Source organism: Chlorocebus sabaeus, chromosome 13 (assembly GCF_047675955.1).
Source record: "Chlorocebus sabaeus isolate Y175 chromosome 13, mChlSab1.0.hap1, whole genome shotgun sequence".
Taxonomy (NCBI): Eukaryota; Metazoa; Chordata; class Mammalia; order Primates; family Cercopithecidae; genus Chlorocebus; species Chlorocebus sabaeus.
The window spans coordinates 95792529-95820169 of record NC_132916.1 but is presented as its reverse complement, the minus strand read 5'-3'; the positions used below and the strand labels follow the sequence as shown (position 1 = coordinate 95820169).

Genomic DNA, 27641 nt, shown 5'->3' with positions numbered 1-27641 from the left:
TAACTAACATATGTGGAACTATATATAATGCAACACATTATTTTACTTAAAAGGAACTGATTGTCCAGCATATTCAAATATGCAACCATAAATCAATTTTATAATGGAATGTTGCCACAAGTAAAACATTTCTCAAACAAGAATGACAATGAAATATGGATGAGATTAACAAAAATCTTTTAACACATTATAAAAATATGTTAATGTTAATTTTTATATTTCTAAAAGGTAAACAACAGTTATAGGTTGCAAATCTAATTTCTAGTTTATTCTTGGCAATGCAAAACATTTTTACGTCCTATTTTGAGGAAATAATGTATTTTTAAAGTAGTAAAAGAAAATTCAAGTTCTTAGAACCAAACTAAATGAATTTAACTTAATTGTTGATTATAATAACTCCCTATTTAGACTGTCACTTTTACTAAAAGCTGTATATGCAAAATGCTTCCGGATTAGTGAACTAGGTATTAAAATATCTTACTTAAAAAAATTAATCTGTGCCTATATACTGTCAATAAACAATAAGATACAAGATATAAAATATATACAGTCAATAAACAATAAGATACAAGACATAAAACACAATATTTAATCAAATAATTTGCAAAGTCAGGAAATGACACAACTACTATGGTTTTAATGAAATTAGAGTTGTTAAAAAGGTGAGCTATTGCTTGATGACCTGTGATATGGGAAAAAAAAAAGGTGATAATGACTTGAAAGAAAAACACATATGGGAACCAGGAAAACAGAAAAACTGATTTTATTTCATAGTTTTAAAGGGAGGTCTATTATTCATAGACATTATAGCTATATCACTCAAATCAAACACATTTCAGAGTTAACAATAAACCAATATATTTGAACCATAGGAGAGACAGTAAACCTCTCATAAGGAGGAAATGACTTAAAAGATGGCCCGGCTGACTTTTGTTAAAAAGGCATTGTGCCACTAAGGACTTATCAATGACTGTTCACTTTTCTTAATGGCATTTTATCATTTTACGTTAATTATCATCCTATGACCGTATCTTTCTATGCTAAAGGTCCCCCATAAAACACGAGGTGTGCATCTACTTAGGCATTTCTTTTTCTGTATTATAGAAAAAAAAGATTTAGACAAACCCCCTATATTATAGAAGACACATTGAGACAAACTCTCTGTTCTAGGTCACAGAGAAGAAGTTGCTGTGGTATCCTGTTCTTTTCCACAAACTGTAGGGCAGGTGTTGTTTTTCCTATGAGACTTATACAAAGAGTAAAAGTACTCTGATTAATGCCATACTCCACGTAACAAAGGAAGATAAATTTGTGAGGAGATTTTAATTTCTAACATCACAGATTATCTTTCGCCCTTATCACATACAGAATTCCTATCGACTTCAAAGAAAGTTCTGAGTGGCGGGTACAAAAAAAAAAAAATTAAATAAATAGGTCCAAAACTCTGCCAGAAATTAAGAGTAAATAAAAGTGCTCATTCTTTTTGATGTGTAGTGTAGTATGCTGTATCTGTATCATTCTCATTCAACAGAGAAATTTAAAGAGAAGACTACCACAGGAGAGAGAGAAAGAGACATTAGTGAGAAGCTGAAGATCTTACAATATGAAACACTAATAGAGGCCAATAGAAGAATAGAAACAGGAAATAACAGAGGAATCAGAGAAAGCACACAAGACCCTACCAGTAAGTAGACTGGATTCTATTTATTTATTTATTTATTTATTTATTTATTTATTTATTTATTTATTTTTAAGAGATGGCATCTCATTCTATTGTCAGGCTAGAGGGCAGTGGTGCAAACATGGCTCAATGCAGCCTTCACCTCCAGGACTCAAGTGATCCACCTGCCTCAGCCTCCTGAGTTGCTGGTGCCACAAATTAAGAGTAAATAAAAATGCTCATTCTTTTTTATATATAGTGTAGTGCACTGTATTGTTCTCTCATTCAACAGAGAATTTCCAAAAGAGAGAAGGAAACAGGCACTAGTAAGAAGCCACCATGGCCAGCTGACTGGCAGAGTTCTAACACTGGCTGTGCTACTGTGCACAGCACCTTAGGTGCACAGTCTGTCTTCATTTCCTCCATCTATAAAACTGGAGGGAAAGTAGGTGAACTAGATTAGTGTTTCTCCAGTTTCAGTGAGAAAATGAATCACCAGGTTGGGGGGTGGGTGGGCATGGTAAAAATGGGTCTGACATGCAGCCCATTTCTTTTCTTTTCTTTTTTCTTTTCTGAGACAGAGTCTCGTTCTGCTGCCTAGGCTGAAGTAGCATGATCTCTGTCCACTGCAGGCTCGGCCTCCTGAGCTCAAGCCATCCTCCCACCTCAGACTCCCAAATAGCTGGTACTACAGGCACACACCAACACATCCTACCAATTTTTGTATTTTTTGTAGAGACAGGATTTCGCCATGTTGCCGAGGCTGGTCTCAAACTCCTAAACTCAAGCAATCCATCTATCTTGGCCTCCCAAAGTGTTAGGATTACAGTCATGAGCCACCATGCCCGGTCCATGCAGCCCATTTCTAAGAAGACTGCATTTTCCAGGAAGCTCTAACTGATGCTATGCCATTATTCCATGGACCATCCCCTTTTGAGCAGTAACAAACTAGATGATCATTTAGGTTTCTTTTAACTTCTGAAAATTGTTACTTTTAAAAATAATTATTAGGAAGAAGAATAGACTAACAGTGAGGAAAACCGGATCAAGAAAATTTTAACTGGTCACAGGACGCATTTTGCATGGCCAGAGCACCTGCACATGTTACTATTCCATTACAGCATTCATTACACTGTCCAGTGACCTTCTTTTAAACTGTTTTCTCCCTGAAAAGAGGGGTTGGGTCTTTCATTCTTGTACTGCAAGGCCTATCAAGGTATCTAAAAATATATTTGATGAATAAATAAAGAGCAGATAATGTTTTCACATTATTCCTCTATTCTCTATCTTTTCTGCCAAATCCAACAGTACATTTGTTGACATTCAAGGTTTTCTCAGTGTCCAAAAACCCTTCCTACAGCTTTTCCCAGATCCTCCTCTATGTTGGCCTAATAACTTTATCCTCAAGTCAACAACTCATCAACCCAGTATTTAGTGAATATGTGTGCTCTATAAAGTTCAATGACCTTTTACTTCATTCCTTACTCCAGGGGAAAAAAGCAATGCCCTCACTTCTTTGCCCAACAATGCAAGGCAGGCATTCATTCAACAACCACTTAACAAATCCCTGTTTTCAGCCTATAAAAGGCCACATTTTACACCACACCCTTTTCAGATTAGTCCTTCGTTCAGAAGGGTCAGAGAGCTTTCAAAAATTCAGCCTCCCAGGATGATCATGGAAGCTGTAGTAACTGTCAATCCCTAACCCACAGCATAACAATTCCCAACCTTTTGATAATATTTGGATGAAATTCCTCCACGTCTTTACATGTTATAATACCATACAAGTTATGTTTGTCTTTCTGCATGTATTTGCATTAATATTTCCTTTAGTGCTTCTGATAAGATGCAAATATTCTATATTTCTTTCATATATTTCCTTTTCCACTAAAAAGGGCTGTGTCACAATAGTACCATACAATGATATGAAAATTCACCATTACTAACAGTTCCACCTACGTTTTGAACCAAAAAAATGTTGGGAGACTAAAACAGTAAAGGAAAATCATGAATACTAATGCTTCATGTATTTTATGTAAACTTTAAAAATATTAAAGTAAATTATCCATATTTTCATTAACTCGAACGTTTACATATATATATTAGTATTTTACAGCTAAATTAAAACTTCTAATTCATTTGGGCTATGTACTGAATCCAAATGTAGATTATACATATTAGAGTGACAGGAGATATATTTCTATTATGTTGTCAACATCCTAATCCTACACAGTTATCAGTGGGATTCCACATCATGAATTCATTAGGAAAAAAGACTGAAAAACATCTACTAAAATCCTACCTCTGTTACCACCACTGAAGTGACACCCTGTCGCCAAATAGTACAAAGATCCAAATACGTTTTATGTAGTATTCTTGGGAGTTTTTCTTTAGAAAGTTTTGGTGGGATGGAGGGGGAAACAAAAATGATACAAATATAAATGGACTCTTGTCAACTTGTTTTATCAAATTACTTTCATGTTTTATACTATAAATATGCTTATTAACATGTTTGTACCTTCATGTGTTAGTAAATTTGCTCTTATTTTGAGCCTATTTATTAACAATTTTAAGTCTTTCATGTTGTCAGGTAAACCTTTATCTAAACAAGAATCATAAAATTTTAGATTTAGAAATGATCCCTTTATCTTAAAAATGAGATTCAGAGAGGTCAAGAGACTTGCCACTGCAGGTAAAGCAAGAGCCTCATTTAACCTAGCAGCTGTTGTAGGCACTACTCAATCACCATGTACTTAAATCTTAAGGGAGAAAATTTCCCATCGCTTTTTTCTGAATTATAGGTACAAATGCTTTATTTTAAGACTGTTCTTTCAAGGGAAAGAAAATAAGAGAGACTTTCAAAAGTTCCTTCAATAGAAAGAATGACAAGAGTTACTCAAATGAGCCAAGTCGTACACTTCATTAGGTGCTGCATCTGGCAGACCTGGATCATGAATACTTCAAAGCCATGATACCGAATAAGGGAAAAAGACTAAAGACTAAAGCCTGGAAAAGAGAAAGGGGCCTCAGCAAATACTAAGAGAACTTAAGAGAAATCAGATTTAATCTCCATTTTCAGAGAGTGGAATTAGAACCAAGGTAAGTTACAGGAAAGTAAACTTCACCTCAATTCAGGAAATTTCTGACCAGTGGGTCTTTCCCTTTTGTACATAGAAGGAGCTGTCTCCTTTGGTAATGGGTTTCCCATCCTAGTTTTGAATGAAATTTAAGCAAACCTAAAGCCAAATATTATAGCAAATTGAGCTCAGGAGCAAAAGTCTTTATTTTAAAAATGAGAATGACTATCTCCCTATCCTGTTCATTGCCAGCACAGCTCCCTGACCCAGATTTCCATCATCTCTTGCATTCTAGCGGTCTACAAGTCTGCCTGCCTGTCAGAATCACCCGAGGGAGCTCAGATCATGGTGTCCAGTCCTACCCGCAAAGATTTTGATTCAGTAGGTCTGGGGTAGGACCTGGGAATCTATGATTTTGCACTTTAACCTTTGCAGACCCTTAAAGCGTTAAAAAATAGTTTGTAATGAAAATATTTTGAGACTGATTTCTAAAGCTTATGCCAAATGGGACTGATTTGTTTAATGTGGTCAGCAATCATACAATTTTACCTTTATTAAAAGGCTACATAATAATTATATAACTATGCATGTTTGTCAAAATTCAAAAACTGTTCAGTAAAAGGAGTCAATTTTACTATTTGCATATTATTCCTTTATAAAAAATGAGGGGGCCGGGTGCAGTGGCTCATGCCTGTAATCCCAGCACTTTGGGAGGCCGAGGCAGGCAGATCACTTGAGGTCAGGAATTCAAGACCAGCCTGGCCAACATGGTAAAGCCCTGTCTCTACTAAAAATACAAAAAAAAAAAAAATTAGCTAGGCATAGTGGCGTGTACCTGTAATCCCAGCTACTCGGGAGGCTGAGGCAGGAGAATCACTTGAACCCGGAAGGCGGAGGTTGGAGTGAGCTACGATCACGCCACTGCACTCCAGCCTGGGTGACAGAGAGAGAGAGACTCCTTCTCCAAAAAAAAAAAAAAAGAAAAAAAGAAAAAAAGAAAAATGAGGGGTCTACCTGAAATGGGGTTTCCCTTGAATACCTTCCACCAGTAAGTTTTTTTTCTTAATCTGATTTTTATCTTAAGATCACATAGCATGATGGAATAGACAGAACAGACTCTGAAGTCAGATACTACTCCTTTGGAGCGAAGTGATTTTGGCCAGATGACTTGGTCCCTGACCTCTCAATGCTCAACTAGTAGAGGAAGAGACAGATATGAGAATTCAATTGCTATGCAGTGTGATGAGTGTAATGTCAGAGGGCTCTCTTATGTACAGTGGTAGGACAGAAAAGGGGAGAAGGCAGGGTTTAAACACAGACATCTGAACTGTTTTTTCAAAGAAGAGGAATTTGCCAAGCAGACAGGGAGAAAAGTCTTTTTTCAGGGGGCAAAATTAGAAAGACCTATAAAAGTTCCCTTAGCACAATGACAAGAGATATGCAAATGAGAATATCTGAATACCCTGAGAGAACTGAATGTATAAACAGCCCAGAAGCAAGAAATAAAACAATTTGGAAACTAAGCAGACCTGATGGAGAGGATATATACAAAGGAAGAGGGCAGGAAATGACTGTGATGATCCCCTAAGTGGTCTTACAAACTACACTGAGGATGCTGGAATTTATCACGCAGATAATGAAGAAATATTTGTTTTGTTGTTGTTTGTTTGTTTGTTTTGAGACTGGGTCTGGCTCTGTTGCCCAGGCTAAAATAGGGTGGTATTATCTCAGCTCACTGCAGCCTCCACCTCCAGGGCTTAAGTGATTCTGGTGCCTTAGCCACTCAAGTAGCTGGGACTACAGGTGCATGCCACCACACCCAGCTAATTTTTGTGTTTTTTGTAAAGACAAGGTTTTTCCATGTTGCCTAGGCTGGTCTTGAACCCCTGAGCTCAAGCAACCCACCTACCTCAGCCTCCCAAAGTGCTGGGATTACAGTCATGAGCCACCACACCCAGCTGGTTTTGGCTTTTAAAAGATCATGGTAGAGGCAGTGGGGTGTGGACTGAGGGGAAGGGAATATGTCAAGAGGTAGGAAAACCAGCTGCATCAGTGGTTCTCAACACTTGTCTACTGCTAGACTACCTATGTAAGAATCATGTGCTTGTTAAAATTATAGATTCCCAGGTCCTACCCCAGACCTACTGAATCAAAATCTCTGCGGGTGGGACTGGACACCATGATCTGAGCTTCCCCGGGTGATTCTGACAGGCAGGCAGACTTGGAGACCACTAGAATGCAAGAGATGATGGAAATCTGGGTCAGGGAGCTGTGCTGGCAATGAACAGGATAGGTAGGTATGAAAGTTTCATGGGTGAAATCTACAGACTCCACGACTGTTGTGGATGTGAGAGAGGAGAGTCAAAGAAAAGTCCAGGATTACTCCCAGATTTCTGTGCTATCCGGCAACACAGATAGTGAAGTCATGATCCAGAACAGAGTAAAGGAAGAGGAGCAGATCTGGCAGAAAACGATCAGGTGAATATTAAACATCTAGCATCTGAGCTACTTGTGGGACAGCTAGGTGGAGGCATCCAGTAGCCTCTGGTGCTGCGGAGGAACTGCCAGGGCTGTGGACACACAGAGGGGTCACTGGACAATGACAATCACACCAGAGTTTGAGGTCACAAGGGAAGGAGCATGTAGAGTGAGAGAATAACATGAAAAAGGAATGACTCTAAGGACAGTTGAAGATGAGTGGGTGAAATGGCAGCAAATAAGCCAGAGGGGCAGGAGAAGAGAAAACCACGTCACAGAGACCAAGACATTTCCAAAAGGAAAGGGTGCGGAACGTAATCTATAGCTGGAGAACCAACTGTTGTTGCCTTTTCTTTTTTTAATGAGGAAATAGTTACTTCACAGGGTTAATATGTGATAACTAAATGAACCAAAGGATGTGAAGGTTCCTAGCACACATGGACACCACGACGTCACGTATTCCCTTCTGCTGCAGCCTATTCTCTCCCAACTTTACATCTTCACAGTGTGTCTCATGTCAGAGATAATCTGAGCCCCTCCCCTTAAAAGTCAAGCCCTTCAATGTCTTCCAGGATTTTTCTTCTCAACCTATATTCTGAATATGGACTCTCAAATCAGACTTACAAGCATTAGACTCCTCACTGACCAGCTGAATAAACCCAAGAAGTTACTTAGTGCCCCTGGCCTTATAGATGATAGTAGGGCTGTTGTGAGGAATAAATAATATGTATACAGTATCTGACACACTGTCAAGAGTTCAATAATTTTTGGCATTTCATTATTATTGACACTGATCAACCACTAAATCCTCCTCTGTCTTCAAAGAGAAGAGTTAAACCAAATTAAATAAAAATTACCATGAATAATTAAACTTAGAAGAGTTTACACTGAGAAGAAAAAAACGTTTTATGACAGACTGAGAAGACATTTTGTAATTATGTATTTATTTATTCAGGAGATAAAATACATAAAAATTCTCACTCTGATTTTTAAAATTATTTAGAAAGGCTAATTTTTAAAAACTCTTTTTCATGGCAATATAAACCAGATTTTAATAAATAATAAAATGCCTGTAATCTAATAGTTTTCAATTACCTCAGGTAACTTCTACTTAATATACAAACAACTATAATTAATACTTACAACAAATTATCAGTATTTTTATTAAAGCAATTTCCTTAAAAACCTATAATAAACCTATTTTTTTTCTAATTTCTTTTAAAGCTTTTTGCAACTCAGGATCTCCACCAGTCAGAATAAACTATCTTCCCCAAGTAATCTAAGTTAGTAAAGTTTTACTATAATCTCCCAAAAGAAAAAATAGTACTTAAAAAATGTTTAGAACATCCAAACCCCTAGAAGAATTAAATAAAAGGTATACAAGAATACAGCAGAAAATCATCTTAGATGATGGCAAGGGGAGTCACATGGAGCAGAGGCAGCTTGATACAGGGAGAGGGACAAGATGTGAATTAAAAACCTAAATTCTAGCTCTCATTTATTTTCTAGCCCCATGACTATGAACCTGAAACTCAGAGCCACTATTTTCTCATATGTAAAGTGAAGGTGATAATAAGATTAACCAAATCATTGGCCCTTTTAATTCAGGTAAAATGAGCAACAGTTACTGATCAATATAATATGGTTCTAGAAGACATACAAAATTCCTGTTAGGATAAAAAATAAATAAATCTTCTATAAAATACATGCTATCATTTGATATTTACATTAATAACTTAAGCACGTTTAAAAATTCTTCATTTTCCATAACAGTACATAGTAGTAGATTGCAAAACAAATTAGGAATACTCCATTCCCTTGTTATTCAGAGTAGAGTCCACGCACCAGCAGAAAAGCATCACCTGGAACCTTACAAGAAATGCAGAATCTCAGGCCTCACCCCAGAACTACTAAATCAGAATCTGCATTTTAATAAGATTCCACAGTGACTTAACACATTAAAGTCTAAGGAGCACCGCTCTGGTCTACTCAGAAATGTGAGCCTACTTTAACAAGTAATTAAGTCACAAAATAAAGTTGGCTTGATTTCTTCCTAGATTCTATCTGAATAAATCAGTGACTTCCTCATCTTCTAAAACCATCTATATTTGTTTAATCTACCATAAACAAAAGAAGAACACAAGTCTAACAATCGCTAAATATTGAGCAGCTTCAGGAGTATATTCAAGACACCAAGAAGTCTGTACTATATTATTCCCTAAAACTATCCATCCTTTAATTTGTTAAAACCAACAGTTGCAAATTAACTCCTTTTTTTTAAACATCTGGCTACTAATCACTACTAATATACTCAGTGATATTATTAAAAATCTATTTGCCTTTACTGATTACACACAAAGGTTACCTATTAGTATGTCACACTGTACACTGCAAGTACCCCAAAGGGTAACTGTAGTCTTTTTCTTAAGGAAATAGTCAATGTCTTCCTCCATTTCTTACAAATGTCATGAGGGCCAATGCTACAGCCCTTATTCCTTGCTGTATCCCTGTAACAATGCCAGGTATGTAAGAGTCTTCAAAACATTTGTTAAAAGAAATTTTCAATGAAAACTGTAGATAACAGCTATCAAGAAGAGTCTGGGAAAGAGCTTATCTCTAACAAAGGGAGTAAACGATATATACCTTAAAGGCCTCTCCTAGGCTCAAATCTAAAATGTGATGCTTAATAGATTCCTCAAGCCATGTCTATCATTGAGGTGAAAAAGGCAGAACTAGAAGAGAAGGGCCTTTTAAATACAACTGGACAAATGAGGCAGGTAATGAACACTCTGAGATACACTCTAGAAATAAACAGATTCTGAAGGTGGCGGGTGAAGAATAGTATGATCAGTTTCCTGTTTAGTCAGCATGATTAGCAGAGAAAATTTCTGTTATAACCCCTATGTACTCAAAAAAAGAGGATGGAAGGTTTGAGTTTGGAAGAGCACCTGGATGAATGGGAGGAAAGGGTAGCTTTTGCAGAATGCAGGGGTAGACAAGGCACAGGCTGGGCTAAAAAGTGGCAAAGAAGTCAGAATGTGATGGGTAGACAGGAGGGAACAGAGACCTTCACCAGCAAAAGAGGGGAAAGCTGCAATGTCTCAAGGTATGAGGGAGCAGATGCCCTGAGAGTCATTCAGCACAGGGTTAAAACAAGATGTTTCCTCTAACTCAGTTCTGTAACAGTTACCCAAGCGCCTGAAAGAATGCAGGACAGAGTCAAAAAGCAGAGGAAAAAAGAATTTTCATTGCAAGTTTGCCTGAATAGAGATCATAATAATGGTAGAAAGTGAGAGAAATTACAAAATTTCCTAGAGCAAGCAAAAAATAAGAACAGATTCAGAAGCTGTAAAGAAGAAAAGACAGTAACACAGACGAGAGAATCAATGTGTGATTTCAAGCTGAAGGCTGGTTACACTGGGATTTAATTTGACAGGGTTAGTATTAGATGAATCAGGTTCAGGGAAAGTCAGTTTACTCACCTGGAAAATGGGGATAACAACAGTACCTAGCCCAAAGGAATATGAGGACTAAATGTGGTAATACATATAAAGCACTGGACACAGTGCCTGACACTTAGTAAGCATCCAATAAATGTTCACTATTATTACTGGGCAATAAAATGGTATTTATTGAATAAGTAAGTAGATTATGCTGCATTATAAAAAGGTCACTGTTGGGAAGGAGAAAGATCTTGATCCTATTCCAGTTCTGTTACTTTCTAGCTATGTAGCTTTGAGTCTATTTCTTCATCTACAGATGGTTAAATAATATCTAACTTATAGAGATGATCTGAAGATTAAATATAAGGTATATAAAATGCAGTACTACAGCATCTTAAAATGGTCCTATACTAAATGCTCAATAAATGGTTGTGAGTTTCATCATGTGCAGATGATATCTGGTTTCAAACTCCTGACCTCAAATGATTCACCCGCCTTGGCCTCCCAAAGTACTAGGATTACAGGCGTGAGCCACCACACCCAAGTGCAGATGATGTCTAAATTCATGACTTCAGAAAATGGCCTATTCATAAAAGCCAGTTCATAGGGGAAAGGGAGACAATTTCAAGGGGGAAAATATATCTCAAGAGAGAGAGCTGAAGAATGCTGCCTCATTTCCTGGAAGCCAAGATCAGAATACAAGTAGTTTCCTTCTCTCCCTGTTTCCAAATTTTGCTAGGCTTCTCAGAGAAAGTAGTCATAAAACTTAACCTGGGAGTTCCAAGTTCAACCATCCACTCAGTGCTGCCAATGAACTCAAAGCTTTAAGAAAATTGAAATGGTGCTTCCCTTTAGCAAAAAAGATGGAAGATATCATTAGAGTGTGTGAGTTAATGGGACCTTTAGCCAAAATCTTCCCTTGACTCTAACAGTTCTATAAGTTGAATAGTCACCGGGTAAAATACTGTTAGTCCTGAATGAATTTCATTATCCTTTCACTAACAAGTTTCTAGCTCTTGTATTATGCAATTTCGCAAATACTTTCATAATTCACTTTGAATAGACTTTTTTTAAACAATCCTATGCCATCATATGGAAGTTAACCATCTTCTCAGGCTAAATATCACATTTTGTATTCTACATATATTCACATATTTGTGTATGTATGTAGTATATGAATAAATATCACTTTGTAGTTTAATCTCATACACCAGTCTTTATAGCACCTTTGAATATTTAGATGTCTTTCTTTAGATGATCTCTAGTAATATTATGACTGCGTTCAGATTTAGCATTCTTAACAGTGATACTTTGTAGATAACAGTAAAAAAAAAAAAAACAGAAAGGTAAAATAAAAGAGAAACATAGATTACAGGCCTGGTTATTTCTTTCTTGCTTGGCTAGTGTGATGGGAAGACAAGGGCACTTGGCTAGGGACAAAACAACCAGTGCACACTCATTTGCACTATAATGACCACCTACAAAAGTTACTTAACTTCTGTAAATCTCAAGGACTTCTAAATATATGGAAAAATGCCTTCAAGACCTATCTCCCAGAGTTATTGTGAAGTTCTTGGCAAGACTATAAAGCAAAATACAAAGCTGAAGTTTTCTTTCTTGTTATTTGCTACTTTCTAGCCACTTGGATTTTTTTAAGCCAACAGCTATATAGTCTCTTTATAAAGTCATTTTACTTTAAACTGAAAAAATAAAGAAGAATTGACTGTTTTACCATTGAGCACTGAAGAGATCATTTCTACAGGTGCTAATGTATTAATTTTACAATATATGAAATTCTTGCATTGTTGTTAAAAAAAGAGCACATAACATAAAATATACCATCTTAATCATTTTTAAGTGTACAGTCCAGTAGCATTAAGCATATCCACATTGTTGTGAATCTCTGGACCTTTTCTATCTTGAAAAACTGAAACTTTATACCCATTAAACAAGTCTTCAGTTCTCCTTCTCCCCAGGCCCTAGCAAACATCTTTCTATTCTCTGTTTCTATTAATTTGACTACTTTATTTATTTATTTATTTATTTATTTATTGGGCCAGGATCTTACTCTGTCACCCAGGCTGGAGTGCAGTGGCACAATTATGGTTCACTGAAGCCTTCACCTCTCGGTTCAAGTGATCCTCCTCCCTCAGCCTTCTCAACAACTGAGACTAGAGGCATATGGCACCAAGCCCGGCTAATTTTTAATATTTTTTTGTTGCCCATGTTGGTCTTGAACTCCTGGGCTCAAGTGATCCTGGAGCCTCCACCTCCCAAAGTGCTAGGATAATAGGCATGAGCCAGTGGGCCCAGCCTGAATTTGACTACTTTAGAGGGTCCATACAAGTGGAACCATAATGCCACATACATAATTATCTTTTTGTGACTGGACTATTTCCCTTAGTATACAAGGTTCAACTATGTTGTAGCACATGTCAGAATTTCTTTCCTTTTTAAGGCTGAATAATATTCCATTGTATGTATATACCACATTGTGTTTATCCATTTATCCATCAATGGACATCTGGGTCGTTTCCAACTCTTAACTACTGTGAATAATGCTGCTATGTACATGAGTGTGAAAAAATATATAAAATTAGTTAAAAACACACATCTGTGCTCAAGTTTTTGTTTGATAAGTGAATAAAAATGAAAACAGAAAAGTTTGCTCCTTGGAATTCTGCAGTTCAAAATCACAAATGCTTTTATGTGATTATACCTGACAGTGAGTAACTGATTCCCTCAATGGATTAATGCAATTGTCTTTCAAATTCCAAAAATTTTACTCTAATACAATATAATCATAAATAAAACATCATACTAAGGTATTTGTTTACATATAATATTTCGTGAAGAAAAATATATGAGAAAAGATTTTAAAAATCTGTATTTTGATTTGTTAATGAACATAGTGATACCAAAACCACTTAGTTTCTTTTGTTTTCTCTTCTGTAAGACCTACATATTTTCATCAATTTCACAAAAATCTTAAGCTATACTTCCAAACTTAAGTAAAAAATGCTCATATACAAAGTGTTTATAATAGAAAATCATTTGTAATGATGTATGTTAAAATTTCACATTTTCTACTGGAAAAATATGAAGACTGAATTTAGACGGATACCTAGACTGCTGTTTTAGGAGATGTTATAAGGATTCAATAAAGTAAGTCTTAAAGGTTATGTAGTTCAACCCTCTCATGGTACAGGGAGAAATAAGAGACCCAAAGAGTCATGAATAACTTGCCTAAAATGACATAATATGCCATCCTCAAAAGCTGAGTATCACAAAATAAATGGAATATATAATTGAGATAATTTTATCCTTTAATATTATTGCTACTGTTTTTGATAAAATAGCTGGCTCTTGGTTATTCAAGGAGTCTAGATAATTAAATAGGTATAGTGTTATAGCAACAAAAGCAATGTTATTTCAAAACAGATGCTTAAATATCTGTACACTTTTGTTTCTCTATTCCTCTAGCTATTTCTTATAAAGCAAAATTTAAAAAGTAAAAAGGACTAAATAAGAATTTGTTATTTGTACTATTCAGGCAGTGTTGATAATAGTTTTGCTGGAAAATATTTTATTACAAAGAATGAAGTTTCTGAATCCCTGATAAATGTAGGTTTATTTGAAACTGCTTTACCTATTCCAAGAATGAAGAAAGTGACATCTATATCTAGACTTTTAGAGTCAGGTAGAACCTTACAGATTATTTACAGATGAACAATGCTGAGAATTGGAAAGGCAAAGGAACTTGTCCAAACTCTCACAGCAAATCAGCAGGGCTAAAACCTAGGTCATCTAAATCCCAATCCAGAATTCTTCCCATTCACTATACCACACCGCCCTCCTCACTTCCACACAAGGCAATGCTTCTGCATAGACAATGAAGAGAACAATCATATCTGATTTTATGTCTTGAAATCTTCATTTCTTATCTGTTTTGTGCTACTTAATGGCCTGATTTATTCATTAACTTTAGTTAACAGCAACTGAATTAATGACCAACTGATAAAAAATATCATTCTTTTAAAAAAACTCTCTGGCCGGGGCACAGTGGCTCGTGCCTGTAATCCCAGCACTTTGAGGGGCTGAGGTGGGCAGATTACATGACACCAGGAGTTTAAGAGCAGCCAGGGCAACATGGTGAAATCCCCTCTCTATTAAAAACAAAAACAAAAACCTTCTATAATTTAGTGTGGTCTAAAGCTTTATTTATGTTTAGCAACCACAATATACCAAGATTCAAAATTATGCTAGATTAAGAGCATCATCTCCTGATACATATCAAATCAACAAATATATGTGATCATCTCTGGTGTTGGAGAGAAAAATACAAACGAGTGAAGTGGTAAATAACAATGAAAGTTTACACAGTTTGAGACTAGGGTCATAGAAGGAATGGCACAGGAAACACATGAGTAATTGCTAAAGACAATGAGCTCCTGTGAGACAACAACTTGCTCCAGGGTACCATGAACAAGAAAGGCTTTGCAAAGGAGGACTACTGTACTGGGTTCTGGTAAAAGGTATCTGGAGAAGTAAACAGGGAAAAGGTGGGTAAAGGCAAGGGGAATGGTGGGGTGAGAAACATAAAGGTGGACACGTATACATTTTACTCAAGGGTCAGTGAGTTATCCCAGTTGCCTAGAGCTGCAGGTCTTTGGCAAGGGGAATACTGAAGGATCAAGCTAGAAAGTTAACGTGGACCTTAGCTTTAAAAGGCCATGTGTTTCCTCCCCTCTCCTTTCTGAAATCCAAACCCACATGATTTTTAAAAATATATTCTAATGGAAAATAAAACAATAGCACCTTCTTTTGTTAATAGGCAAAATGTCCTGATAATGAAGAGGGAAAAAAGCCATCTAAAGTGAAAAAAGATGGACTCTGTTACACTACTCATTTCGGTGTGCTAATATATGCCTAATTCGTAATAGTAAGTGGCTCAATAAATGAAATATACTTATGTTAATAATGTTAAATCATTTACAGGTGACATTATCCACAGGACTTGAGAGAAAAATAAGAAAACAAATTGAATTTTTAAAGGATGACCAAGTGCTCTGTGGCTCTTAAGATTACAAAAGTGCCAACTGATATAATTATCTGCATAATTCTTAAAACTTTGTCTTCCTAAGCCAAAGAATCTAAGTTAAAACAGTTAAAACTGTGTCCTGACACCAGTTTTAGAATCTGCATTGTTTACCCTCCTGGAATTCCACCGGCAATAGGATGTTTTACTGTATGCTATCATTGGGGAATGGACAAGAGCATTAGCTATTAAAGTCTAGCAGTCAGCCACCAAAAATCAGATTGAGGTGAAGGAAAAGACAATAAAAACCGAACCAAAACAAAAAACCATAAATTGGCATGGACCTCCCAGAGGCTTCAGGGAGCTTATGAGTAAAGGATAATTAGGACCGCACTGAAAACAGTGACCAAGGGAGATCCCGTGTTAGGAGCTGGTGATGTTTCATATATATTTTTTTTAATTAGCTGCCCACAACTTGGAATCAGAATGTCTTTTCTCAAAGAAACATTCAAAGAAAACTGCCTTACTAGGCTAAGCCAAACAAAGAAACCTATTTTAGATAATAACACAGATGAAAAACTAAACATTAACTGTGACAAATAATAAAATTAATGTAAGCATACTGTACAATATTTAACACACATGCTCCTCTGGGGCCTAGCAATCCCTAAGACAAACCTGCTTTTACTTCAGCTTATTGGAGCTGAGTTAAATATCCCCTCCCACTAGCCTCCAGCTTCATCAAACCTGGATGACCCACTGGCCTGGCCCTTAAGCACCTTCCCAGTTTCCATGGTTTTCAGTCAAGCTGTTCCCCTTGCCTTTGACACCTTTTGCCCTAGTCTCCCTCTCCAAATACTCTGACAGTAGTCACATCAACTCCTCATTCAAGGGCAGAGGGAAGTAAACTGTGGTGAAGCAGCTAAAATATTCTAAAAACAACCTGTATATTCCTTTCAGGTAGGAGAAGGAGAGATGAGAAGAGCAGGGAAGGACTTTTCTGATCTTCCGTAGGACCTAGCTAGGCCTGAGTCTGACAGATCACACTGCCTCCAGACCACGATATTGAGGAAAGGGGAATGACAGTGACCCCCTAGACTTTGCAAGCTACATGAGGGCAGTGACCAAGTGTCCTCCTTCCCTCCCCAGAGCCTAGAACTGTGCCTGTACGTGGCAAGTAAATACGGAAAGAATGAATGGTATCAAAAGCCTGGCTTCCACATTTTGTCATCCTACAGCTCTCCTCCCTCATCCTGTACCACTCATCCCTTCTCCTTTCTGACCCCTCCAAAGTGAATTCAAGGACCCAGCAAATTATGCTCTAACTGCAACTACCAGGTGGATAATTTTTTTCACCAAAATGTGGCGTACTGTATCTGTGAAAAGAGGGCCAATGCCAACCATTACCACCCCCAATCAACAGCACTCATACCCTCTGAACAACAGCTATCTAGAAACAAATGTTCAAAAGATATATGGCCTCACAGGAGACACCTGGCTTTACTGTAAGCATCCTACTAACTCTCTAGGGTGTTTATAGGCTAAATGTCAGGCATGCAAAAAGCTATTAAACATTTATTAAAAGCATGAATAAACGAATAATGTCGAAAAGTTGGGTATTCATAGATTGGGGAATATTTAGATTCATCAGTTTTAAAAATGTATATACAACTTTTATTACATATATACTTTGAGCCTAGGACTCCAATCCTAATAATTTAAATGTACTTATGAAGTGAAAGAATAGAAGAAAAAAACTAACATGATGACATGGAATACCTACTAACAACTGGTATAAAGTCCTACACCAGCCTATACTTTAATATAAACCAATGCTAATTTCCTCATTCAAAATGTCTACAAATATAGAGAAATAAAAATTATTTTTGTTGGTTTTCTAAAAGTACAGTTCTTTCAAAGTTTCAATTCCAATGTACAAAGTGTTAATACTATAGTAAAAGTAACATTTTTGTTGTTAACATATTATGGACCATATTTTGTATTTGCTACACATGTGCCTTTGAAAAGCCCAGTTTTCAGACATTGCTTTGGATATGTTCGGATATTTAAAACACCATTTGATATAATAGCACAAAGTGGCATTTGATGAATTAATAAAAGAATGAAAGCAGCATGTAACTACAGCACTAGGAATGAGAGCAGCCAAGGACAAGGAGCCTACCTCATTTCTTGCTCTCCCTCAATAATTTGCATCCTTTCACCACACTCATCACTATTTCTCAAGACCATCTTTCTCTCCCGCCCATTTTTGTTTCCCCTTCTTTCCAAACATCTGACTCACCAACTTTTGTTTAACCTCATCTAATAAGCTACTTTTCCACTTTGATATCCCCCACCCAGATTTTCATCAAATTATGCTGAGAGGTGGAATCAGAGCAGAGTCAGTGAGTGCCAAAAAAAAAAAAAAAGGGAACACGAGTTGCATAGAATGAAGGAAAGTAAACGTAAATGGGACACCAGACTTCAAGTCTACTCGACCTGGACCTCAAAAATACTCCTCCTTACACAGCAGTACAGCAGAACAGACTATATCCACTAAGCCTCTCTGTTGGTTAAGAAATACCATCTGCCTACATAAGGTAGCTCATTACAGAAAGCAAGGAAGCAGTCTCAGGTTTCGTAAGTGGATAGTCAAAGCACAGGCAAACACCTTCCTTGGGCCTGCTAGTGAGAGGTCACTTGTGTTCTAGGGCTACTCTCACTTCTCAGGCTTGGCCCACAATATTATATTATTCTATTTGCCCTTCAAAACCTAGTAGCAAGCTTTCACATGCGGCAACTGCACAAAATGTCCTGTTTCATTTGTGTGTGTGTTTTTGTTTTTGTTTTTTTTTTTAACACAAACATCATTAGGAAGGAATTCACCATCACAGAAAGGTGTATTCTACCTTTGCCCTCGATTTTTCCTTCTGAGACTCAAGAGACGGGAAAGCTCCGAGATAGGATGGGAATGACAGGACTGAGAACTCCTGGGTGTGGCTCTGGCTATATGGAGACTGGAGGATCTCGACAGTGTCTAACTCCAAGGTATGCGAAGTGCAATTACCTGCTAAAGAACTTGTCTGATGTTCAGCTCTATACAATTGTGTAATGGGAAGCCCTGATGCAATGTTTAAAGAACCGAAATCACAGACATGAAGGGAAGGGCACATCTTTACCAGTTTTTGCAGGTACAGTGTAACATTACTGTAACAGTACATAGAAAAAACAAAAGAAACTTGGAGAAACACTCCATTGAAAACTGCATTTTAACCATTTTCAGCTGTAATGGCTTATTAAATAGCTTATTTTCCAATGTCAAAGTTGAGATCTTCAGAAAAAGAACATACTTTTCTAAAGAAGTGAATGCAGTATTAATGTCAAATAATCATTTTGTCTCACACAAAAATAATTCCAGCAAACGTTTTTCCCACAACATAAGCCCTATGTATCGGACTACACTTATGCTGTAAACCACTGTCTCATTTAACAATAAACACAAAAACTACAGGAATACATTTTCATTTCGAAGTAGGGAAGGCAGTCATAAGACGGAACGTTAATATCCTTCCCTGATAGGATGCAGTGTGATACTGCAAAAGGATCAGAAAAATTCACATCGTAAAATCATTTCTGAAATCCTTTAAACCTTATTTTAGATTTCAAAAACTTTTAAACGTTTTAAAATCAAAAGCAGCGAAGCAAATGAAGAAATAAACGGTAAAATGTAAAAATACAATATCACAATTGGGCGCTAGGAAACCTGCATAAATCAAACAACTGACAGCCCTGCCAAATTAACCGCAACAGCTAAAGAAAAGTTAGCTGATTTAAGAACTGTATATATGTAGGCATCTGGGACAACCTCTAGGTGTTGCTGTAGAGACCCCATTCCTAAAGACTGATTTCTTACCCGGTGTTTCGGCCTCCCCCTCCCTCGGACTGCACCGCAGTGCGCAAAGCCATTACAGACAATCACTTCAAACATATTTGCTGTTGAAAATGCCTCGGAAACTAACAATTCTTCAAGGTTCAAGGAGCCAAACAATGTTATTTTACTTTTCAGTCCAAATTATACTATAGATGAAGGAGCTAGATAAAAGAAAAGATTAGCAGGGTTGTGTCAAAGCAACCAGCAGGCTGAAGAAGCCTCCCGTACCTTCAGCTGCCCCTGAAGCCCTCCCTCCTCCCCAGCCCGCTCTCCACACAAAATAGGACTAAATGTTAAAAGCAATCCTGTGCACGGGGAAGAACTGTGAAGCAAGCTCGGGAGATGTGGGAGCAGAGGGTGGGGCGGCTCCTGCGAGGAGCTCTTGGCTGTACAGGCTCCGTCTGATATGTCAGCTCCCGCATCCGAGAGCTGATGAGAGATAGAGGCAGCTCAGAGGAAAAACCTGCGAGTGTCGGGGGAGGGGAGGCCTTAACATTCGGATCAGATTAACCAGTGTTCAACCGCAATGCCCGCGTCGGCGTCTCCGCTGATCCGCAGCATCTGAAAGCCACAGGGCGCGGGGGCCTGTGGGGCCCGGCCCGGGCGCTCCGAGACCAGGGGTCGGTGACCCCCGCGGGGGACCGAGCGAGGATGGGGAAGTCAGCGGCTTTACCTGCGATGGACCAGGTCCAGCGGTAGAACTCCACCGTGTCGTTGAGTGCCGTGGACACTACGTTCAGGACACTACCTGGCTCCGAGTCCAGGAGCCCCATCGCGGCGATGAGCTGGCGCTGGCGGCAAAAGAAAGAGGAGACCCCGAGAGAGGGCTGACCCCGGAGGCGGTGGCGGCCGACGGGGCGAGCGGCGGTCAGGGACCCCTCTAACGGCGGCGGCCCGGCTGCGTCTTCTCCTCCTCCTCGAGGCGCCGCGGCGGCGGGGATGCGGCGGCAGCGGCGTCTACGAGCAGCGCCGAGCAGAAGGCGTCGTCAAGGTTCCCGGGAGAAGGAGGAGGAGGTGGTGGAGGCCCAGCCGCCAGCACAGTGCGCTGCACCAGTCTGCCGCCTCGCGCCGCCGCCCCTCCAATCTCCTCCGCCGGCGTCACGTGGCCGCGCGCGGGGGCGGGGGGCCGGCCGCCCCTCCTCCCTCCCTAGCGCTGGGACTCGCGGGCTTAGGGATGCTGCGCTCACGGGTGCGACGTGAGCCGGGTTTGCGCAGGCGCGCGCGGTCGCGCGGGAGCGGGACACCTGGGCCCCTCCTTGCCCCCTCCCGGCACGAGTGGCCCCATCATCCTTCCCCGCCCCTCTCCCGGGCCTGGGCCCCTGCGGAGGAGTTCATTCACCGCCTCCCCACGGGTGACTTCTTATCCGCCCCGGATACGTCCTGGGAAACAGGACACTGGAAGAATGGGTGTTCTGTGGGTAAAGATGAGGTAGGCGTGGTGCTTTGGTCCTTACCTGACACTCACCTCGATTTCACTTGTGTTCCTGTTTCTTTGACCTCCACCAGCACATGCCTGTCACCATGACAAGAGAAGTGCACGTGTTATGCCTCTGAAGAAGCGAAGGGTATTTGTCTTCCATGCTTCAGCGATGGAGAATAGACTTTGGGGTCGACCCATGAACAAATTAACATATAATTGAATGAATGCTTGCATGTGTTCTGTAGACTTTTTTTGCTACACATGGAATGAACAAAGCAATAGAATTGCTAAATTAGGCCATTAGCAGTTCAGAGAAGAGGGAGAACCGAGAGGGGCTGCCAGGTGAGGTCCGCTTGAACCTAAAGAAATTGAGGTGAATCTAAAAAAGATAATCGCTCAAGAGGCACAGGGCAAGTTAGTGTAGAGAGGAAAACAAAGAAATTGTGGTTTATTTTGAAAAATTGTTTAGATATAGGAGAGCCTACCCTTGAAAAGTAACGAAAATACACTAATTGCAATTCATAATTTGATGGTTTCTCACGTAAAACAAGATTTTTTAGAATAGTCCAATAACCTTTTCATCTACTTGTTATTTAAATGTGTCACCTAGTTGTTTAACCTTTTCTCCACTTGCTCATTTTGGATGCTACACTTTAAAGACCACTGAGTCAAGTGTCTTATTGTTCCTGCCCTTTCACACTGTTAATGTGAATGCTATCTTTTATCATACTGAAATAATCTATTTCCCAATTGACCTGGTTATATATTGTCTGTATTTCATATTGGAAGCATCCTAGATGGTAAGAATTGTGTTTGGTTGTTTGATGAGTACCTAACCCAGTGCTATAAACAATAATTAATAAATATTTATGATGACAAAATATAACATATGTCTTTCAGAGAATAATAAGGATTATTGTGAGTGGCAGGAACTTTATTGCAGAACTAAAGCAAACACAGAGTTCTTTAAACGCCCTATTCTTGAAATTAACCAACTAAAACGTAATTTATTAATTTGTGAAATATATTTGCAAAACTAAAGTTTTCTGGATTGGAATGACAATATCTCAAGCCTCAATCCTAAATTATGTGTAACAGATTCTAGTAGTTATATAAAAAAAAAGAAATCCAGTCAAGTCTCTTCATTTAGGGAGTGGATAAATATCCATTCATTTACGGTGGTGATCTAGCAAAGTTCGGATTAGTTCGAGCTTCACTTAAAAATTTGATTACTATTTCTATACTGTGGAATCCTGGATTGTTTACGGAGAACATATTTCTACCCATACCTCCATTCACACACGCAAAACCGCAGCATATTATTAATACTTAATAGAAGGAGAAATTGTTAAAACAGCTTCAGGTATTTCCCTGGTCTTTCCTCTGCAGTGGAGGTCAACTTAAGTCCCTACTCACTAGGGGGCGCCAGTCACGTATAAGAAAATCATAGATGAGCTAACCGTCAACTGGGAATGGCGGTGACACAGGTATCCCGGTGTCCACACTCCACCTGTAAGAGTAGAATGTTTATTTACATTTATAAGCTGTCTAAACATATAGCAAGAACCAGAACATAAAACTTACCCAATCTGGAACCCTATTGCCTGGCATGAACAAGTGGTTTATAAATACCAGTGACTGCCCAGAACCAAAGCCTACCCAATTTAGTTGTGCAAAGGGAAGGAAACCTGCATGTCTGCCACCTAGAATGACAGCCATCTAACCAAAATCTTGGTAGCATCATAACAGACTAAAAGCAAATACAAGCAACCACAGCATCTGCAAATTTTGAGAACAGAGAGTTCTTTCATGTGGATCAAATGCAAATAGGATACTGTTACCTACAAAACCTAAGGGAGAGGACATTTTATCATAAATTTTTTTTGTATAAAAGAGCAATTTTTTTTTCTTTTTAGTAACAGGGTCTTGCTCTGTCAGCTAGGCTGGATTGCAATGGTGCAATCATAGGTTACTGCAACATTGAATTCCTGGGTTCAAGCTATCCTCCTGCCTCAGCCTCCTAAACAGCTGGGACTACAGGCCTGCACAATCATGTTCAGCTAATTATTTTATTTTATTTTATTTTATTTTATTTTATTTTATTTTATTTTATTTTATTTTTTTTGTAGAGAAGGAAGACTGGCTGTGTTGCGAGGCTGGTCTCAAACTCCTGCCTGCAAGCAGTCCTCCTGCCTTGGCCTCCAAAACCACTGGGATTACAGGCATGAGCCACCACGCCCAGTACAAAATATTTTTAAATGTCTTACAGTCCATACAAGGTTAGCAACATAAATCAAGCTATCCACCTTTTTTTTTCCTAGTCCACCTTTCCATGTTGGTAATATTGTCAACAACCTCTGCTTTCAAAGAAAACTGAACCTGGAAGCCTGTTTGAGTCAGGAGTAAAAAGAAATAACCTAATTAAAGAGTTTGTAGAGAAAGACTTTAAATCTAGAAGTAAATTTTGCTAAATGGATGCTACTTAAACGGAGAAAATTGTTGATAATACTAACTACTGTCTGTCAGTTCCAATCTTTTGTTCTTTCTGCTCACTACTCCTCCCCCATGTTATAGCCATCGTATAACACAGGTGCTTGACTAACTTGGAATTACAATGTTTTCCATGAGATATGTTTCATTCAAACCTTTAAAGATTTTTACCTTTTTGTTACCTTGTATGAATTATTTTTATTTAAATGGACATAGATTATCTTGATAATATATAAGCCCAGATAAAATAACAAAATAGAAACAAAATGAAAATCCCCCCATAATTTCGTCTCCCATTTTAAATAAATTTCACATGCCTATATAAGCCTTTTTTTCTTAACACAGATGATTATTTTTTAATAATGCTACTATATAATTTGCTTTTTAAAAAACTGAATACATCAGGAATACTTTTCAACATAATACCAACTGCTTAATATTCCATAATATGGATATACCCTCATTTATGTAGCCATTTACCCTATAGATGAGCATTTAGATTGTTTCAAATTTGAACTACTATATCAATTTGGCTATTAGTATCCACAGTATGCAATTTTGTGCACTTGTTTAATAACTCTTAGCATAAATATTTACAAGGGAAATTTCTGGGTCAAAAGTTTGGGACTTTTTTTGAGGAGGGGGGAGGTGGTTGTTTTGTTCTGAGATGGCATCCCACCCTCTCGCCCAGGATGGAGTGCAGTGGCACCATCTTGGCTCACTGCAACATCTGCCTCCCGGGTTCAAGCGATTCTCATACCCCAGCCTCCCGAGTAGCTGGGATTACAGGCGTGTGCCATCACATCTGGCTAATTTTTGTATTTTTATTAGAGACAGAGTTTCGCCATGTTAGCTAGACTAGTCTCAAACTCCTGGTGTCATGTGATCTGCCCGCCTCAGCCTCCCAAAGTGCTGGGAGTACAGGTGTGAGTCAGTGTACCTGGCCAGAGGGTTTTAAATTTACAAATTTTGATACATCATGCCCACTTAACCTCCAGAAATAATGCCAGTTCACAATTCCACCAAAATTTATGAAAAGGTGCTCATTTCCCCAACCCATTCTCTTTGCTGAATTTATGCTTTGAAATCATTACCAGTCTGAGAGGTAAATATTGATATTTCATTGTTGCTTGACAGATTATCATGTTTATTGCAATTTTAGCCTTCTTTCAAGAATTACCTGTTTGAATTCTTTAGACATTTTCCATTAGTTGTGTCTACCTTTTCTTATTGATTTGTAAGAGATCTTCATATAATAAAGTTATTAACAGTTTGTCTGCATATGTTGCAAATATATTTTCCCAGTTTGCTATTTGTCTCTTACTAAATTTATTATAATGATTTTCAACTAGGCATATTGGATACTGGGAATAAGTTAGGTTCACCCACCACCACCTCCAACAGAATCATATATCAGAATGCCTTCTCAGCTTTGCAACCCCTGGTATATATTTCTAAGGTACATATGCTACTCATTTCCTAAGAATGACAACTACGAATTACTTACATTGTATATTCATTGTTTCGGTGTCACCCAACATGTACACCCAATCTATACTCTTTACGGTCAAAGTCATTAGCCCAGTCTCTCTTCACATAGCCATGTTTCAAGGCCATATCCCACACTTCTAGTCATACATGCAAGCATATAGTGATAAGAGGGCCAAACCATGGTGGTTCTGCCTGTTTTTCCTGGCTTGGTTATACCAAGAAAAGTTTTGTCACTCTTAATTTAAGTATTGTCTGAGTTGTGATTCCCTTCACTTACTACTCTAACATCTCTGTCTTCATGGATATCAACAAACTTTGGTCCAAAAACTCTGGTAATAAATTCCAAGTGTTAATGGGGAATGCCTTTTCACCCTCCTCTTATCTTCCTATTACTAAAGAGCAATCTGGTTTCAGGGTAGGAGAAGACAAAAAGAGCCTCTGAGAGGAAAAAAACTCACCATGATAGAGGAAAGAAACAGGCTGTATTTCAAGGACTTACTTTTAAAAACCCAAGACATCAGAAAAATACTTGGTTCTAGGCAAGCATTTAGTTGCTTCCAGAAGCTATCTCCTACCAGCCATCCTGATGATCTGGGAATGCCTCTTAAGGAAAATGGTTATATGTGAATAAGTGCTTAAAAACTTGCCAGTAAATGAACTGTAATTTTATGGACTCAGCAACTTTGCAATAGGACTCACCTGCCTGTGAACCACACAAAGATGAATGACCTCCCTCTGATCTTGGAGAAACTGTCTTGAACCTGAAGAATCCATACACACCATACACAAAAGCAAATGTGAATAACACCTAAGGGAAAACACTGGCTTCTGTAATATCACTTATATATCTGTTCCCTCTTTCTCATCCTTGTTGGCTCCTCCTCTTCTTTGTGGCCTGTGAATGTTAAAATTCAATTACTTCTGGCTGCTTTACAAGTTTTTTTTACTTATGTTATCCTTCCTGCCTAAACTATTATGATTATTATTATTTTTGGCTGAGCACAGGGGACTTTATTGATAGTACATGACAACATGGGGCTCCCTAGGTCCCTCCCTCTTCAAGGGGTCTGCATGGAAACTGTGAGGAGGGGAGATTCAGTGTGGTGGGGGATGAGTGTGCCAGGGACTCCCCAACAGTGAGGGCCTCTCTCTTCCTCTTGTGCTCTCACTGGGGCTGGTGGTCCAGGGGTCTTACACCTTGGAGGCCATGTGGGCCATGAGGTCCACCACCCTGTTGTTGTAGTCAAATTCATTGTCATACCAGAAGACGAACTTGACAAAGTGGTTGTTGAGGGCAATGCCAGCCCCAGCATAGAAGGTGGAAGAGTGGGTGTCGCTGTTGAAGTCGGAGGAGACCACCTGGTGCTCAGTGTAGCCCAGGTTGCCTTTGAGGGGGCCCTCTGATGCCTACTTCACCACCTTCTTGATGTCATGATGTTTGGCAGGTTTTTCCAGATGGTAGGTCAGGTCCACCACTGACACATTGGCAGTGGGGACATGGAAGGCCATGCCAGTGAGCTTCCCATTCAGCTCAGGGATGACCTTCTTCACAGCCTTGGCAGCTCCAGTAGAGGCAGGGATGATGTTCTGGAGGGCCCTGTGGATGTCACACCACAGTTTCCTGGAGGGGCCATTCACAGTCTTCTGGGTGGCAGTGATGGTGTGGACTGTGGTCATGAGTCCTTCCACGATAACAAAGTTGTCATGGATGACCTTGGCCAGGGGTGCTAAGCAGTTGGTGGTTCAGGAGGCATTGCTGATGATCTTGAGGCTGTTGTCATAATTCTCATGGTTCACACCCACCCTGAACATGGGGGCATCAGCAGAGGGGGCAGAGATGATGACCCTTCTGGCTTCCCACTGCAAGTGAGCCCCAGCGTTCTCCATGGCAGTGAAGACGCCAGTGGACTCCATGACATACTCAGCGCCAGCATCACCCCACTTGATTTTGGAGGGATCTCGCTCCTGGAAGATAGTGATAGGATTTCCATTGATGACAAACTTCCCATTCTCAGCCTTGACAGTGCCATGGAGTTTGCCTTGGGTGGGATCATACTGGAACATGTAGACCATGTAGTTGAGGTCAATGAATGGGTAATTGATGGCGCCAATACCTACTTTACCAGAGTTATAAGCAGCCCTGGTGACAAGACGCCCAATACGACCAAATCCGTTGACTCCTACCTTCACTTTCCCCGTGGTGTCTGAGATGTGGCTGGCAATGCGAGAGAAGATGTGGCTGTCTGTCAAACAGGAGGAGCAGAGAGCCCTGCCTAAATTATTTCATGCACTCTCATAGCCTTGGTTGCCATCTGCATTCATAACTCTCAGATATATATGTTCAACCTAGATCTTCTTTCTAGCTCATGTATCTCATAGCTTGTGTGGTACTTTCTCTTTAATGTAACTCAGGCATCTTGAAAATCAACATGTTAAAAACCTATCTTCCCCTCCCCACAGTGCACATGTGCAAAAAGTGATCAATGACATTTTATAATATTCTCCCTTCTAACGGACATCTAATTCATGACCACCTCCTATTAATTCTGCATACAAAATATATCTTGATTTTTTCTACTTCTTCACCTCTACTGCATATAGTTTAACCAAAAG

General features: G+C 39.0%; 1 protein-coding gene and 1 pseudogene across 1 annotated transcript in view; both read right to left on the bottom strand.

The window, feature by feature from the left end:
- Nucleotides 1–20724, bottom strand: part of ELOVL4 (ELOVL fatty acid elongase 4) — a 32420-nt gene extending 11696 nt beyond the window's left edge. Inside the window, exon 1 of the mRNA XM_008006430.3 lies at nt 20301–20724. Within this exon, the coding sequence (XP_008004621.2) occupies nt 20301–20400 (100 nt within the window). The 5' untranslated portion in view covers nt 20401–20724. The remainder of the gene's footprint in view (nt 1–20300) is intronic.
- Nucleotides 20725–26173: 5449 nt separating this feature from the next.
- On the bottom strand, nt 26174–27110 carry LOC103239979 (glyceraldehyde-3-phosphate dehydrogenase pseudogene; annotated as a pseudogene).
- Nucleotides 27111–27641: the final 531 nt, after the last annotated feature.